This window comes from Dromaius novaehollandiae, chromosome 1, assembly GCF_036370855.1.
Source record: "Dromaius novaehollandiae isolate bDroNov1 chromosome 1, bDroNov1.hap1, whole genome shotgun sequence".
NCBI lineage: Eukaryota > Metazoa > Chordata > Aves > Casuariiformes > Dromaiidae > Dromaius > Dromaius novaehollandiae.
Window position 1 is genome coordinate 87,324,926 of NC_088098.1, and position 16,352 is coordinate 87,341,277.

The following is a 16,352-nucleotide window of genomic DNA, read 5'->3' on the forward strand; positions in this document are numbered from 1 at the left end:
ACACTCACTATCCATTCTCCTCCCACCCTCCAACTCTGGTTCCCTTGGTCTCTCCTGGCCAGCAAGACACACCTAGTTTAAGCTGAAAGATATGAACCAGTCTTGACCTACAGCACTACAGACCTTGATGAACAGCGGTCGTCGGAACTGGATCCCAACATCTTGCTCAGATTCCATGTAGTAGAGATTGAAGGTCTCTTTGCAGGTGATCACTTCACCTTTGAAGCTCTTGCAGTCCCTCACGGTGAACTTCAGCTCCACATAAATGCGGGAGGCTGCCTCGCCCCGATAGATCCAATTTGTGCGAAGCCAGTGATCAGTATCGCCCTCAGAAAGCACACTGCAGTCCTGGTACATATAGACAGGGGTACCATTTATCATCTGCTGCACTTCACTCCACTGTTCCCCAGGGCAGAAGAAAACACACGTTAAACAGATGTGAGAGACAAGTTGCACTTCAAATACGACAAAATATAGCCTACAAGATCCATTCCCATATAGCATCCAGGGCTCAAAGGCTGTCTAGCTGAAAAGTCTCTTACGCTGAGCAAAAGCTGCATCTAGACCAGAGCCCAAACCTGCCTAAACACTTTATGCAGGGAGCAAAGGGGATACTGTGATTAGAACCTGACTCATGCCAGACTGAAAGGGACCACAGTGCATGGACCCTCACCTATCCCCTTCATCCTACCTTGGTTTATTTCTTCTCATTCTAGAGCCAGAAAAAGATCCACCTACTTCTATGTATTGGCATCTTCTCTCTTCCATTGTTTACATTCAAAGGATACCATAGGAGATGCCAGAGCAGAACTCTTATGTGCCCCTGAAAATAGTGTTGCAGGAGGACCAAATGCAGAAGCATCTTCTAAAGACAACAGCACTTTGGCATAAGGGATGGCCTGCCACACTGGGTAGGTCAGTTGCAGTAGGACCACACTACAGCAGACACTCATCGAGTCTGAGATTTTGCAAACCCTAATTTACCTGTTAAAATTCAGTTGATCTTCCTGACTTCATACTAGATTCTGCTTCAATGGCTGGGAGGAAGACATGGGCACAGCTGGTCACGTAACCTCGCTGTTATTATTTGTATGAGTCCAGTAGGGTTTGACAAGTATTTTAACATACACTTTTGCTCAATTTTGTATGCTTCTGGCTTTGTTTCCTCATTACAGATCAGGTATGAAATGCAAAGAATGTTCACTGTAGAGTAAGTTACACATGAAACTGAAAACTTGGAAAGGAAGGTTTGTCCACAGGGAAAATAACTTAGATCTTCTTTTTACCCCCATATGAAGAGTGCCTTTTTCATTATGCTTTAAATGTTTAATCAAATTAAACTGAAACAATACCCACATAGGTACTGGCACAAGTTTAAGCTTCTTGGTTTTAAATCACACCCCAGGTTAAGATGCAATTTAAACAAGGCCTCAGTCTCTATATTACTGCAGGCTTGCAAGTCTCATGGGCTGAGCGTGAGATTCACACATTTCTCTCCTCTAGCACCACAACCTCCTGCACTCACAGCACAGCTGTATAGCCTCTCTCCTCACTTGCTATCCCACAGACCAGATGCAGCTCCATAGGCCACTCTGCTGACCAAACCTCCTGCACTCACAGCACAGCTGTATAGCCTCTCTCCTCACTTGCTATCCCACAGACCAGATGCAGCTCCATAGGCCACTCTGCTGACCAATGGAGTTTGAGAGATGGAGCCACTGAACGCCAAAGAAGGCTCTGGTTTTATGCCGTGACTTAGAGCATACCTCCTGTGCAGCCCCACTCTGAAAACTGCCAGTGCTTTGTCCAAGCTAGCAAGCCCTGATGATAACGTAGGCTCATATCTAGCTGTTTACAGCCATTTACCTAAATGCATACTAGCAATCTCCTCCTAGGAGGCTCTGCAGATGGTATCTGTGTGTCCCTTCTTGTTTCCTCTTTCTCCATATAATTAATATCCAGTGTTACCTCGCCCTGTTAATATGACCTGCACCACATGGGATTTACACCTATTTCACTTACATGGGTCGTAGGACTAATGATACCACGAGAGAGAAATAGATTGATCTACGTTGATCTGTCAGAAGCTATAATCACTTAATTACCCATTGCACCATTTCATGGAAAAACCTCTGGAAAGTGCTGCAGAATTGAATTTACAAGACATCCTTAAGTATATTGAAATAGAAGAGGAGATGAAACTATAAAGGCGTATGAGAACAAAGTAGCTTTCGCAAGGAATTGCTAAGGTTAACACTGTCTTTTAGAAGCACTTTTTCCATGGATGTCTGCCTCCACCAAGCTGATGGGAAACACATGATTGCATTTTAAGGCCTAGAGTTAGACAAGTTGCCATTAGCAAGTTATCCTAAGGCAATGCCACAGAGAAGTGCCACCAGAAAGCTGAGTGATTTTGTATGCTTTGAACACTAGACTAGAAAGGCATTAAAACCCAGTCTAAACTCCTAGGAAATATGCTATGTAGGAAGAACAATGTCTGGTCTTGTAACAAATATCACTTCCCGAAAAACATGAGCTGTTGTGATGCATGTCCTGAATATACCATTTTCAAAACTAAGTGACATGAGGTCAAAGTTTAATTTTCAATAGTGACTTACATCTCTAGCAGAAAAATTTACTGTAAACTCTACTACTGGAAAAAATCCAACTGCTAACTCCTGCATTTCTTAGCTCATCTCAGCCCAACTTCTTCCAGACTGAGCTCTTCAGGGCAAAGAGGCTTACCACTGTCAAATGTACAGTCTCATATGCAGCGTGGTGCAAAGAAATAACAAGGGAGCCAGACTTGGTTCTTTTAGACTCTGCTGCTGATGGGTATAGGAAGTAAAATGAGGATATTATTTATGCTAACAATACAGAATGATCGTTAAATATGTCTGTGACTGCTTTTCATTAGTCAGTGAAGCTTTTAAATTCAAAGTAGTGGAGAAAAACTGTTACATACACGACTTAATGAAAGGGTGATGAGTCCAGAAGTTGCTAGGCAACTGTCTCACATCCTCAAAGAATCTGCTGTAAAATCAAAATGTATGCCTCTGATTTTTAATGTAATATTCTTAATGAAAGCATTTGGCAGTTTGGCTCAATCAATATGAATTACCTGACTCTCCAGCTTTTCTGCCAATGACATTGAATGAGTCATCTCCCTTGAAAATATAGCTTTCTACCCATTTCATTCCAGACTGTATCCTTACTCCAGTTGTCAAAGTTTTGTCACAGGATGAGAAGAAATTCTAAAAAAGGTGGGGGGAGGGGAGGAGTCAGGCTCTCTAATTTTAGCAGTGAGTGAACTGTGGTTTTATGATGCTACAGAAAACTTTCTCATGAGACTCAGAATCGTAGAAATATTTAGGTTGGAAAGGACCTTTAGAGATCATCTAGTCCAATCCCCTTGTCCAAGCAAGCTAAAAAGTTCTTAAAACTCTTTAAATTTTATTCCTTAAAACTCCTCTTAAACTCTCTTAAATTAACATTCTTTCTTAACTTCAAATTTAAATTGTCTTTAAACTACTAGAATTTAAAAAATCTTAAACTTTTAGAATTCTTAAAAAGTTGCTAAGAAAGCAAAAGTCAATGCATTCCAGAGGGCCATAAATTAGTAGGCTGACTTTCTAAAAAGCCTAAAGATATGGCCATTGGATTTGAGGTCAAAAGGGTGCTCTGTACTTCTCATCAACCCATACACTAATGCAGGCACTTAATTCCAGAGATGTGTTCTTGAAAGTCACAGTCTGATGGTGTAATACAGAGTAAAATAATTCCGGTAGCAAATCAGGCTAAAACAGCTTAGTACAGCAATTAGCATTAAGTGAATGTAAACCTCAAAGATAATTTAGCAAAAGTGCTGTCTCAATGACCTCAGAACACTGTAAATTTAGGGAAAAAGAAGGCCACTTTCTTCCATGGCTAGGTCATATTCAATAAGAAGAAAGAAGCGGGGAAGAAGAGCTATCTTTATGAGGCCAGTTAAGAATGAGTTGAGTAAAAAACTGGAAGGGCATCAATGGACATGTGGTATAAACAGTATCTATTTGGTCTGCCCTGTGAGTAAAGGTCCAAAGATAAGAGAGGGCCCTGTACATGCCTTTTAACATCTGCCCTGATTGACTCTGAATTGATAATACAGTTTAAAGTTCTGAAGCTGAAGGAAGGGCTACTCTGTTTCTTCTAACTATGAGCTTTCTGTAAGTTAGGACTGTGTCAACGAGCCTGTATAGGACAACCTATGATTCCTCCATCTATCTGTGAGCTATTCTTCCTAGGGTCTGCAGTATGATGCAGGATGGAAATGAACTGAGACAGTTTGTATATCTTGGGGCCACTGTCTGAGTCTCTGCAGGCATCAGTAAGGTGGTCTCTATTGGTTTTAGTCTTTTTTATGGAAAAAAAAACTTCTTTGAAAATGAATAAAAATTTCATCATTGATATAAAGAGTTAGGCTACCAGTGACAGAGGCAGCAGATTGTGACAGTATTGCAAATCTTTAGACTCAGACAGGAGTCACAAGAGCTTATGCATTGCAACAGTAATGCTGTCTGCATCTCCAGCTTCCCAGGAACTTGCCCTGTCTCCTTTCAGATGAGGTCCTGCCTCCTATGACCCAGCTTTCATTCACCTCCAGGTTAGATTTGCATAGTGACTTCCAATCTGTTGCCTGCAGACCCCCGGGGAGAGGCACAGAGCTACTTTTAAGGGACTTACAAGAGGTAAGAACAAAGCAAATATCTTGCCAGTGGACATAAAGTTACTAAGATATATGTCTCCATTGGAAAAGTTAGAATTTCATATACTGAAAAACACTGACTTGTTTGACTTTGGGTTAGAGTTGTACTAAGATCAAAAGACCACCTGAGTTAGGACAGCCTGCTACAATTTACCTGGGTTTAGCAAACTACATCTTTCCTATTTAATTTGCAACAGAATTCAAAGGGCTATTTTAATCCATGAACTCTCTTTCCTAAGAAAAATCTCAGGGCCCAAAAGGAACAATCTTTCTCAGCAATTATACATCACTGTGTCCCAAGCCTGCAACCCACTAGCAGATCATGCATCATATAACAGCTCCAATCTCCTTCCCCAGCTTGCACAGAAACAGGAGAGAAATGGCTGCATTTTGCCTATAGAGTCTCTCTGAATTTTGTATGGCATTTGCATGACATCATGACAAAAAAAAAAATTGCATTAACTCTACCTCTTGGGAGAGATTCAGGGTTGAAGGCCAACCATAGATTGCAGGCTTAGCTGTACTGCTTCAGTGCCTCAGAGAAAAGACTGTGACAGTAGAAACATCTTGCTGATATATACTGTGATACGGTGAACAGTTCATTTTCAGCTGAATAGATCTCACAAAAATCTGTCAGTAGGTAACGCTAGACCAGCAAGTCAAAAATAGCATCATGATACTGGTATCTCAAAAATATTTCAGAGCGGAGTTGCTGTGACCCTTCACTGAAAGTTTCTCAATGCTCTTGCATGTTCCTTGCTGGTGTGGAAGACGATTTTGATGATGACGATAAAAGAAGTGTGGTGACACCTAGACACTTAATTTCATGAGTTGTATAACTTTAGATCTGAGAACAGCAGAGTCTGCTTTTATTTCTTTGATCTTTTGACAATGGTCAGGAAAGTTTGATTTCATCACATCATCCTGGAGCCTTTGATACAACTGAACATAGAAGTGATGTTTACTCATCTGCAATATCTTTCTGGGTGGGATGTCATTTTTTCCCACAATTGATTATTTTCAGGGAGCAGAAACTTTCTTAGGTAATTGCTTGTCCTTTAGGGCACTAGCACGTAGGTCTCCATCCCACCTATCTGCTTCAAATTTAACTTGTATTCATGCCATTATGGGAAGATAAGGTGCTAATTTGAGCCACAGGGCTCCAGTGCATTGATTATATAACCTGTTTTTCAAATCCAGGTTCTGCTGTCTGCTGATTCTCTGAGCTGTCCAGCCACATTAAGGTTTTGCAGGAAAACAATTCTGCTTTCAATAGATGCTACTAGGTGAGGGAGAATGATATTCTAGTCCAACATTTCGTCTAGGTAGTTTGGAAGTCTCATTTCATGTGTACCTATTCTGGTAACACCCACTAACAATGTCAATAACTACAAAAAGGAGAGGAGGCGAAAACTACATGATTTTTTTTTTCAAGGAAAAGGGGGTTTTATGGTGTCAGTTATACTGTCAAGTACACTTCCAGTATTTATAGAGAACCTAGGAAACAAGTCTGCTTGCTATGGACAATACATTCTCTCTTCGTATTAGTTCCTGTTAAAGATGTGCAACAGATTAGGTGGAATCCCACACAGGGATAGCGTAATTGTGCCTTTTCTGTTGGATGAGCAGACATGCTTAGGGGAGAGAAGGTGCAGGTGGTAGCATGAAAGTCACAGTGAGGAGCTGGCAGCCTGCACCTCAAGCACAGAGAAGCCAAGAACCAGGCCTTAGAAGTGGAAATAGCCCTTCAAGCAATCAGACTGAAAGTGCAAAATTTTCTACAACTCAGTCTCTAAGCTGGCAAGAATCACACTTCAAAGCATGGGCCCACCCAGCAAGGACACAGCAGGCAACAACAGATAGAAGGCATTTTCCTTTCTAACCTGCCTGCCTGCAAACTGAGCCATGACTATTTGATATCAAGTATTCCAGTCGATATTCAAATAAAAGTTGGGGGGTTTTTAACTTTAAATAGCCTCTTGGTCTTAAGCTCCAGCTAACTTGTGGTGCTTTCCTGTTGATCTAAGGAAGTTCAGTGAACCCTGTCCACTCTCATTCAACAGCTATAAAAGGGTGAATCAGCTTGCTGAAGTTGCTAGGCAACACAGCTATCACCATTTCAGTGCCTGAGATTTTATGGTGATGATGTAATGGTTGTACAAGATCCTTGCTTTGGCTCAGAGTGTGGTCTTTTCTGCCCCTTCAAGTTACAGAACTGAGTTGAGTAGCTAAGATTGCTACGTGGTTCGGGGGCGGTAAATTCATCCTGGGCCACCTGGTTATGGCTCATGCAGTATGGCCCACTGTGCAATTATTAATTTATAGTTTACTTCTTCTCATCTCACTTTTCATACTCCTTCTCTCAGCCCTCTGATCAATACTTGAGTAAACTAAAGTATACCTGGACACGCGTAACATTTTTTTCTTTCTCTCCCAAATGCACAAAAGATAACTTTTTTTCACTTAACAGAATATCATCAGCAAGTCTCCCCACCAATCTGCATATCAACAGCAGCAAAACATGGCAGGATATGACCCTGAAGCCAGAGCTCTTCCCATTTCCAATTAGTTGTGGATTTTACTAGGCATTTGTCCCTTATCTCTGTGCAGACCCTGATCACTTGCCAGAGCTACTCATCTAGGCCTGACACTTAAGTTGAGAGCAGGCTGAGGTATATAATGCTACTCTATTCCAGGGTCTCAGAGGTGCTAATGTCCCTTTGAGTTATATCCTAAAGGACATGCATTCTCAGCAAATGTGGGACAGATGCACACAGCAGTGTTTATGATGATTATTTTTCACACTGACTTTGAATGCTACATAAAGCTGACTGGCTGAGGCTTGTTCCAGATAGGACTATCTGAGTAAGATATGAAGAAGCCTGATTAAGCAAGCTGCCTAGGTTTAATGAAATAGAAGTGCCAAGCTCTAATCCCTTGCAGACTGAGGGCTTTGTGGCCCATAACACCTATTTCCTTCATGGCCAGGCATATGCGTCTGAATAGGAGTGGTGGAAACAGAACCCAGCCATCGTCTGATATTAACATCTGGAAATCTTAGTTCAGCTGAGCACTACTACCTAATCTTGCCAAAACCTAAAGGCATGTAAACAATATATTGTGGCTAATGACATAAAAGTTGCTGACAGGTCATGGGCACTTTATCTAGTCTGTTACCTAAAGAAAATAATTGACCAGCATTAAATTTTTACTATGCCTGGGATATAATACAAAAATAAGAGATGCAAAAAATACAAATATATATGAGCACTGGCTCACTCAAGTTGCATCCACATAGCTTTAGCAGCTGCTGCAAACATAACCAAACCTCCTGTGAAACAACGGGCCACAGAACTACACAAGGGGATTTTCCATCAAGGCCAAAGTTTTTCAAATGTTTTTGGAGCCATGATAACTGCAGTCAACAGCAAATTTATGAGTAGCCTCTGGGATACATTAGGTCACTGGGATTATGTGCACATCCTTAGTCCTGTGTGAAGCTAGGCTTTGGAAGAGTTGAGCGGGTCAGGTGCCACTCACACTGGGAGACTTGGTAGAAAGTTTGTAAGTGGTAGCCACACTTTCAAGTATGTATGGAAGCAAGCAAGAGTATGGAATAAGCAGAAAAAATGATGTCCTCCACCTCGCTATGCATGGTTGCCTGAGAACAATGGCAGTCTAGAAAGGAGATTAGAAAATCATCTGGAAACTTTACGAATGCTGTCATCCATGCGATATATCATTTGGGAAAAATAAATTCCACAAACTAGCTACAAGCTGAGAACTGAGCTGAACATTGCTGAATCTTTAATATATAATAAAGATGGCGTGATTTGGCAATTAGTAGCAGCAGCAGAGACGACCTGGTTTATGAAAAAACAGATATCCAATGTTAAAAACAAAGTTACTGTGAAAAAGGACTCTTCTGCAAGCAAAGGCAGTTGCAGGGCCGGTGACAGCATGCCTCTCAAGAAAACATATAAGCCACCAAAGAATATAAGTTTGTTTAATTTGCAATCCAGACAACTGCATAGAGACAGAATGCCATCTTGAATGCACACAGCATCCTATAGTACAAACAGTAAAGAAGTTAAATGGTCACATGTACTTGTGAACATATGACGATTACACAAATGCTGTTCCCTCTGTCACAAAAAGGAACTGGAAATAAGTGGATGAAAGGAAAACTTCAAGATAGGCACACAAGCTGAGGGTGGCATAACTGTAGCAACTAAACACAAATATTGTACTGCCCAATGTTCTGTATCATAGACCTATATAAATCAATACAGCAAATCCATAGGGACAGATACTACACACAGTTCAAAACATTTGCTCTGATAGAACTGGGAGGTTCTTTTGTGCCTAGGCTAAAAATGAAAACTCATAATTCTAATGAACAAACAAATGCAAAACTATCACAGAAACACAGAAAGATTTAGGTGGGAAGGGATGTCTGGACCTCTACTGCAAACCCCTGCTCACAGTAAGGCTAACTTAAAAGTTAGGTCATGTTGCTCATGTTGCCCTTGTCCAGAAAAAGCAAAATGCAGGAAGATGATAAAAGTCATGTGAGGCTTCTTATCCCCATCTGTTCAAAGCTGATACAATTACACTTTAAAGCAAAATAGAGGCAGATAACTTTTTTATACTGCTATCATTCAACCTGCCAAGTAGCAATGCCACTATGCCTGGTAGCTGAATTTGTTCATGGTAGGGTTTCAAAATTCCTTGTTGGATAGATTCAGTAATCTTTCAAATCAGTTCAGATAAGCCAGGCTGCCTGGCGGTGGGAGAGTTAAGGAAATGTCAGAGCAAGAATTCTAGACTCCTGACACCTTCAAAGTGATCTATCATTAGCTCTGTAAAGCATGATAGAAGAGGGGAATCTATCATTAGTACTGTAATACACCTCCCCATGCCTGACTGGTATTGCTATCTAAAAAGTTCACAGAAAGAAGCAAAAATTTTAACAAGGAATTTGTTAGATGATGGGGTGGGGGGGGGAGGGAGGAGATTGTAAAGCAGGAACTACAGTCTGTCTTTTCAAGGGCCTGGTTTTCAATAATAGCCTAAAATGAATGAAACACTTTCTAAACAGCCATTACAAAGCAAGCTAGCACAAACCTTTTAGCAAAAAAACTTCTGCAAACATTTTACTTCTGTCTCACATCACACCTTTAAGCTTAGGCAAGATTGCACTGCCAGTTAATGCACTCTAAAAGTCCAGGAAAGTGATACATCCTGTCCAAAACTGACAGAGTTACAGCTTGGTTTTCCTAGGCTGAGCGTATCCAGCATACTGGATATAGACTGTGTCTGAGCATGAAACGAACACACATGTCATGGCATGGCTAAAACGAAGCAGAAAACAAAGTTGTAATTCTGCCTCCACAGAAGTATCTACCTTCTGTCCCATGTCTCAGAGCCCTTACCCATATAAAGCGTGACAATTCCTCACAGCACATTCCTCCTCTCTGCAAGAAGTATATTGACACAAATCCAGCTCACAGATGGGAGCTCTCTGGCATGAGATTATGTACAAGCAGCATTGTTACATGCAATCTAGATTTATCTCAAACTCTGTAAAGTCTACAGCTCTGATGTTTCCAGAGCTATTAATAAAGCCAGTCAGAGTATTTAGCATTAATCTTAGCTTTTTTGTGTTAAAATGTTTTGAATTAATCTCAGTTCTCTTTCAAACACATTTACTTCTTCATTCTGGAAGAACAGTTTCAGAAGGAGCTGTTCAAAGTTCTTATTTCAAGAGGATCACCTATTGTTCCTTTTTGCCTTGTGGCAATTTGTCAGCCTTTCACCTAACAGTTATTGAGAAATGACGTGATTAGACAAATCCCTACAATACAGTTGCTCAGCAGAAGTCAATAAATCTATTCTTCATCATCCATTGGTTTCTTCATCTGTCATCAGCATCATGATCTATCAGTTTAGATTGCTCTCAGGCTGTGTTCTCTAGAATCTTTTACAATTCTTAGTTAAAACAAAGTGTATTTTGAACATACTTATTTAAAAAAAAAAGGAAAAAAAAAACAGAGCTAGCACAAGCAGAAGGGTATGACAGCTCCTAGCACCACTAGGAACCTACTCAGCAAAATCACTTGCTCTATAAGAAAAGTTTTGTCTTCTTATCACATTATTTTAACTAGGCATTTTTCAGTGTTTTTCCTGTCTCTTCAACATGTGGATTTCATCCTGTATATGCCTGGAGCCCAATCCTGGGTTAAAATCACCAAAAAGATGGATGATAGTAACAAAGGGAACTATGGACAAAATGTGACCTACACATATGTCTCCTTAGGCCACCTGTTTTGAGTAGGATGTGATAATAACTATAACAGCTGTACAAATGAAACAAGTGCAGTTATGATAGTACAGGAGAACCTCACTATCTGGCTTTAGCTCACCCAGAAAGACTATTGGGAGTAGGAGGAGGCTTTGGCATATTTAAACCAGCCACAGCATATTATGGAGGAAAGTTATAAAAATGAATTAGGAGTAGGCTGAACCCAAGTCTACTGTATGAACAGCCAAGGTAAAAACTCTTCCTCCCTAGGAGAGCTTGGGCTTGCTAGAAAGATCAGTGCATGGATGAGGAACTGGAACTATGTATTAACATACCTCATTCTAACCACTGCAACGTAGCCTGAGTTACCTTTTTCTTTGTGCCTTCCTTCCTCCACTGCCACAGTCCAAAGGAAGCCATCTTTCAAACTGTCTGTTTTTCACTAACATAAATTGCAATGCTAGATGGACCACTCATCTCTACTTGACCAAAAATAGCTGAAAGCTCAGCTGCCTTTTTGGATCCAAACTTGCCCAGCTTTCAGGAATAGATTTCAAAGCACTTCCATCAGCTCAATTTTACAGCCAGGAACAAAGGGAAGTGCTTCACTCATCAGTTGTGTGGGTCAGACACAGCATCAGGGCTGCACATCAAGTCCTAGAACGCTGACACCTACCCAATAGGCCGGATTTTTATGATCAGCAGCTGACTGAACAAATAATTGTAAATAATTTCGGTCAGCTACTGATCACAAAAATTAAGAAAAACTTTGTAACTGAATCATTCAATTTAATACCCAAGAGGAAAAAAGACAGAACAGTCTTAAGCATACAAAGATTCTAAATCCTCAGAGACTTGTGCACAGAAATACTTCTGCCATGGTTATTTGCCAGGAGGAAGAGGCATAAGCTGTATTTGCAACATGTTAGAGGATGAGTAACTGGATGATGATTGGATTTTTCATCTTTCTCCATTCAGGTTTACTATTTCATGAAAACAATATATTTCAAGGGCATGTTGAATCACTAAGAGCTACTGAATCACTAAGAGCTACTGAACGGCAATATGCATCAGAAGATTTACAGCACTTGAAGAGTCAGGGAGTGAGACTGCAGGGGTGAAGGGGCTGCAAGAGAGGCGGGACTTACAAAGCAAGGAATCTCCCGGAGAGGGCGGAGCTGCAGAAGAAGCCTGATTCTGGGAGGCAGGGTGAAATTTCAACATGTGTTATGCTTTTCCATCACATAGTATTCCCAATGGCTCCCCTTCCTGGGAATGTGTATACTCACCCCCACTTCTGGAGGATCTGGAAGCCAGCCCAGTTCGCCCTGCGCAGTGCTTGTGTCTAGGAGATTCACTGAAAACCAGAAGGGGAAAACAAAATCAGGGACCTAATTCATATGGCCCACAGAGTGACTTCATCCTAGTTTTGTCACAGAAAGCAAAGTCTGCGCTTCTCAGATCTCGCAACCCCACATCCACTGTGTTCTTTTACCGGCAAAAAGCAGGGTTAGAGGAAGGATAAGAAGATATATGACAATGCAGCTAGTTAAAAGTTCTTCCCAATGTATGAGACACTCTGCCTTCCATCTTCTGCTCAAGCAAGTAACACCCCCACACACACAGTCAGAAATGCAGCTAAACCATAAGAAATCTATTCTGCTTTCTAAAGCTGCCCCCAAATGGGGGCAGGAGACCAAAACCTACTCAAATGGGAACGCAATATTAGGAGCTGAACACATCTTTCCTTCCAGTAGGAAAGGAGCAGAAAAATGGATGAAGAGGAGGGTGATCAAATAAATTACCAACACAAAAGATCAATCAGTGTCACCTAGAGGTATTATTCAATGCTGGGGAGCTGGAAACATGGGAAAGCACAGAGGCTGTGTGAAGTTGTAAAAGGGATTTTCCACTGTGTCACAGTACCCAAAAGTCATGAGACACTTCAGTTTCTCAGACTGCCTACACCTGTACCTCTAATTCAGGCTGTGCACTATCTGATCCCAGCCTTGAAATCCTTTCACTCCCCACCCACCTCGCCATCCCCATAGGTAGCCACTTAGCGACTACCTATGACAGCAAGGGAATAACTGCTCCAGGGCACAGCATTACCACCTCTTGCAGAGTTGTACTGCCTGCCTGTGTGTTACAATTTGGCTCCTGGAGTTGTGTGACAGAGGAGAAACTCAGCTTTCTATTTGTTGTCAGCCCTCAAAGAAATTTGAGAATATGATCAGAGTTTGCCCTGAAGTCTTGATGTGAAAAGAAATTAAAAATTTATCACTTCTTAGGCCAACAGGGAAGAGGGAGAGGAGCTGGGATAAGTCATACTGCTGGATGTGCAACTTTTGGTACCCTCTAAACATGGTGCTGCCAATACAGACTACTGGTTTCAGTGCACTTTTGCAGCCCTGGATTGGGAACATAGGAAACAGGAAAAACTCTTTGGATTCTCTTCTGGATTCCTGCAGGCGTATTCAGAGGGATCATTTCTAAACACCTTAGAAAAGAATTTGGGGGTGAAAGGTAGGAGGGGTAATATTTAAATGGCATTTAAATAACCAGATTTCCTCCTCCTTGTCTGACTGCTTTACAAATACTGCCTGCCAACTACAACTAATAGAGTGTAAAGTGCACATCAGCAAGAGCCCTGTGGAATGAGGAAGCAGGCTGTGGGCCCAGAATCAGAGATAAGAGGGATTGCACTGCTGTTCTTACCTCTGAAATGCCCGCTCAGGATTGGGAGAAGGGAAAAGCAGGAATCCAGGTTTTGCAGGTTCGCTGCATGCGCCCAGCATGGTCATATGGCAAAACTTTCCTAGCCACAGACACCCTGTTCAGGCAAGGCTCCTCACTCACTTCTCTTCTCCCTCAGTCTCTCTGAGATATTTGAGATACTATTCTTGTATTGTTGGCTCCAAAAAACTCTCAGGGTGAGGTAGCTTGTCCTTCCAGAACCATCACCCAGATAATATCTATCCCACGTACTTCAGGCCTGAAGCAGTGATGTGGAAGTGAGAGGGGCTGCATGGCAAGTTCTAGTAGAGAGCAAAGGGAAAGAAACTCAGGAAAGGCAGGGAGGGGAACCTCCCACAGCCCATGTGCCATGCAGCTGGACCTCCAGCAGCTGCTCCTTCAGGTACCAAGTAACTGGGGTGGGCAAAGCCCATTCACAAGAAAGAGCTTTCTCAAAGTGAAACACCTGGCAGGGATGCTGCAAAAAAGGAAGATCAAGTCAGTGAGACTATGAGAGTACAGAGAATATGAGTACTCTAGGGCCACTGGCTCTCTGAATCACAGCTTCACTCCTAGGAATCTCACTGTGGCTATCCAACCGCAAGGGAGGAGGTCTCCCCAGAAGAAAAAAAACTTCAGATAAAAGAGGGTGCCAGGGATATGGGCTGCTCCCTGCTAGACACATTCAGGAAGAGCGGATCAGAGCCACAGCCAAAATGAAATGGTTGAGATAGGTGAGAAACTGGCAGGTAGAAGTCCTTGTGCATTACTGCCAACTACTGGTCACACACTTTCAGAAACCAGAGCCTGTGTGGAGCCACCTTATATTACTTTTCACCTGGGTTGGCCTTCTCCACAATATCTAGTAGCTGCATCCATTTAGCCAAACCCTAAATACAAACATGCTAGTCACGAACATTTTAAGAGAGTATTCAGCGCACAGAGTCTGAGATGAGCCCGTGGCTGAACTGCCAGTTATGACTAAGTCCTCTAGACTGAGGGCCTGAAGCAGCCAAAGTAGAGAACCATCTCTGAGATGGAAAAGCCCCTGACACCTTTCACTGTGCAAAGCAGAGATTTGAAAAGAAGTCTCTGGCAGGAATCAACTGCAGAAGGAGGTGGGGAACACAGCAGAGATTTATTCTTCCTCACCTCTCTACTGAAATTCTCATTCACCAGATGTTTCACAACCACTGTGGAACTGCCAAGACGGAAGAAAAAAAGATTACTACATCTAACAAAAGGGACTAAGTGGGACAGAGAAGGGAGGCAGGGGAGGCTTAGAAGGTGAGGTGGAGGAGGAAATTATAAAGCCCAGCTCTACCTTCTAGCACTGAGGTAGCTGAGAGAGGCTGTCTCACCTTCCCAGTCTCTGAAAAATGGCTATCCTTGCTCATAAGGGTTAACTTCATGAGGGTTTTTTCAGGAAACTGCAGGGGTGTTTTGCGGGGGTAAAGGAGACTTTCTGAGTTTGCATTTAAACTTGTTATCTGCAACACTTGTGTTGAACACAAACACAGGCAGATCTCTCATGGATAACTGGCTATGCCAAGGTGTTTGTGCTTCAACTGTGAGAGGGTGGAGAGGGAGGGGGAACATCTGGGAACTCCATGCACAGAGCCACCAAGAGTCAAATGGGACTTGTTCCTAGCTTTTTCCTCCTACACCCTCCTGCCCTCCCTGGACAACAGAGCCCCTGCAGCACCTTGCCAGCTCTGTTCAGGCAGTTTGTGATGTCCCTGGAATCCCACGCAAGTTGGCCAGGCGCAGCTGCCTGCCCCTTGAGGGGGGGGAGGCCTTCTCTGGGGGGGGTCCTCCCCACCCAGGCCCAGCCCTGCGGGCAGATGGACCGCCAGGTCCCCCGCTTACCTTCTTTCCCTGGCACCTCAGGAGGAAGGAGAGCGCAAAAGAGAAGGAGGCTGAGGGAGAGCTCCATGCTGCTGCTTGAGGTCCTCAGCTCCATGCTGGCTGTAGAAGGGTCCTCACTCCCAGCCCCTGCCTGCTCTCCTGGCTCAGGCCCTCGAACCTTGGCTCCTGCTCCCAGTGCATGAACCTCTCCCGCACCTTCCTGACTGGAGCGCATACATTGCACAACCTCCCTGCCTGGCCCACAGTTATGATGAAAGATCAAGGCAAGTGGGTGGAGAAGCCTTACTGCCTTTACCTGTTTTAAAGGGGCTGGTCACAGACTTCCCATCTGGCAGGCAAATAAACCCACCTTAAAGGTAGCCACCCTTTTTCCTGGGAGCCTCCCTCTACCTTTGCTCTAGTCCCGTAAGAGGCTCCCGATTGCCATCTCCTGGGCTGCCCTTGCTACTGTCCCTACTGCTGCTCCAGATCGACTGCCGCACAGCAGCGCTCTGGGGTCAGCCCCACAGCTTGCTGAGGCACCTGAGTCCTGCCCAGGGCTCCGGGCTCCACTCCCAGCTCCACAGGCGGCTCGGCCGGGGTTGATCTAGCAACTGAGATACCAGGATTCCCTCTCTCTGTAGGAAAACTTCATGGGACCTTAGGTTTCTTCCTGGAGGGATATAATTATGAAATAACTTCCTTTTATGGTATCTCTAC

General features: G+C 43.0%; 1 protein-coding gene across 2 annotated transcripts in view; it reads right to left on the minus strand.

The window, feature by feature from the left end:
* Nucleotides 1-15,923, minus strand: part of EPHA1 (EPH receptor A1) — a 34,875-nt gene extending 18,952 nt beyond the window's left edge. The window contains exons 1-3 of one of the 2 annotated variants that reach the window (XM_064519008.1): nt 15,654-15,923; nt 12,338-12,405; nt 124-348 (exon numbers count right to left, since the gene is read on the minus strand). In XM_064519008.1, the coding sequence (XP_064375078.1) occupies nt 124-348; nt 12,338-12,405; nt 15,654-15,867 (507 nt within the window). In that variant the 5' untranslated portion in view covers nt 15,868-15,923. Of the gene's footprint in view, nt 1-123; nt 400-12,337; nt 12,406-15,653 lie in introns of both variants that reach the window. The other variant, XM_064519003.1, reaches the window with a different exon arrangement.
* Nucleotides 15,924-16,352: the final 429 nt, after the last annotated feature.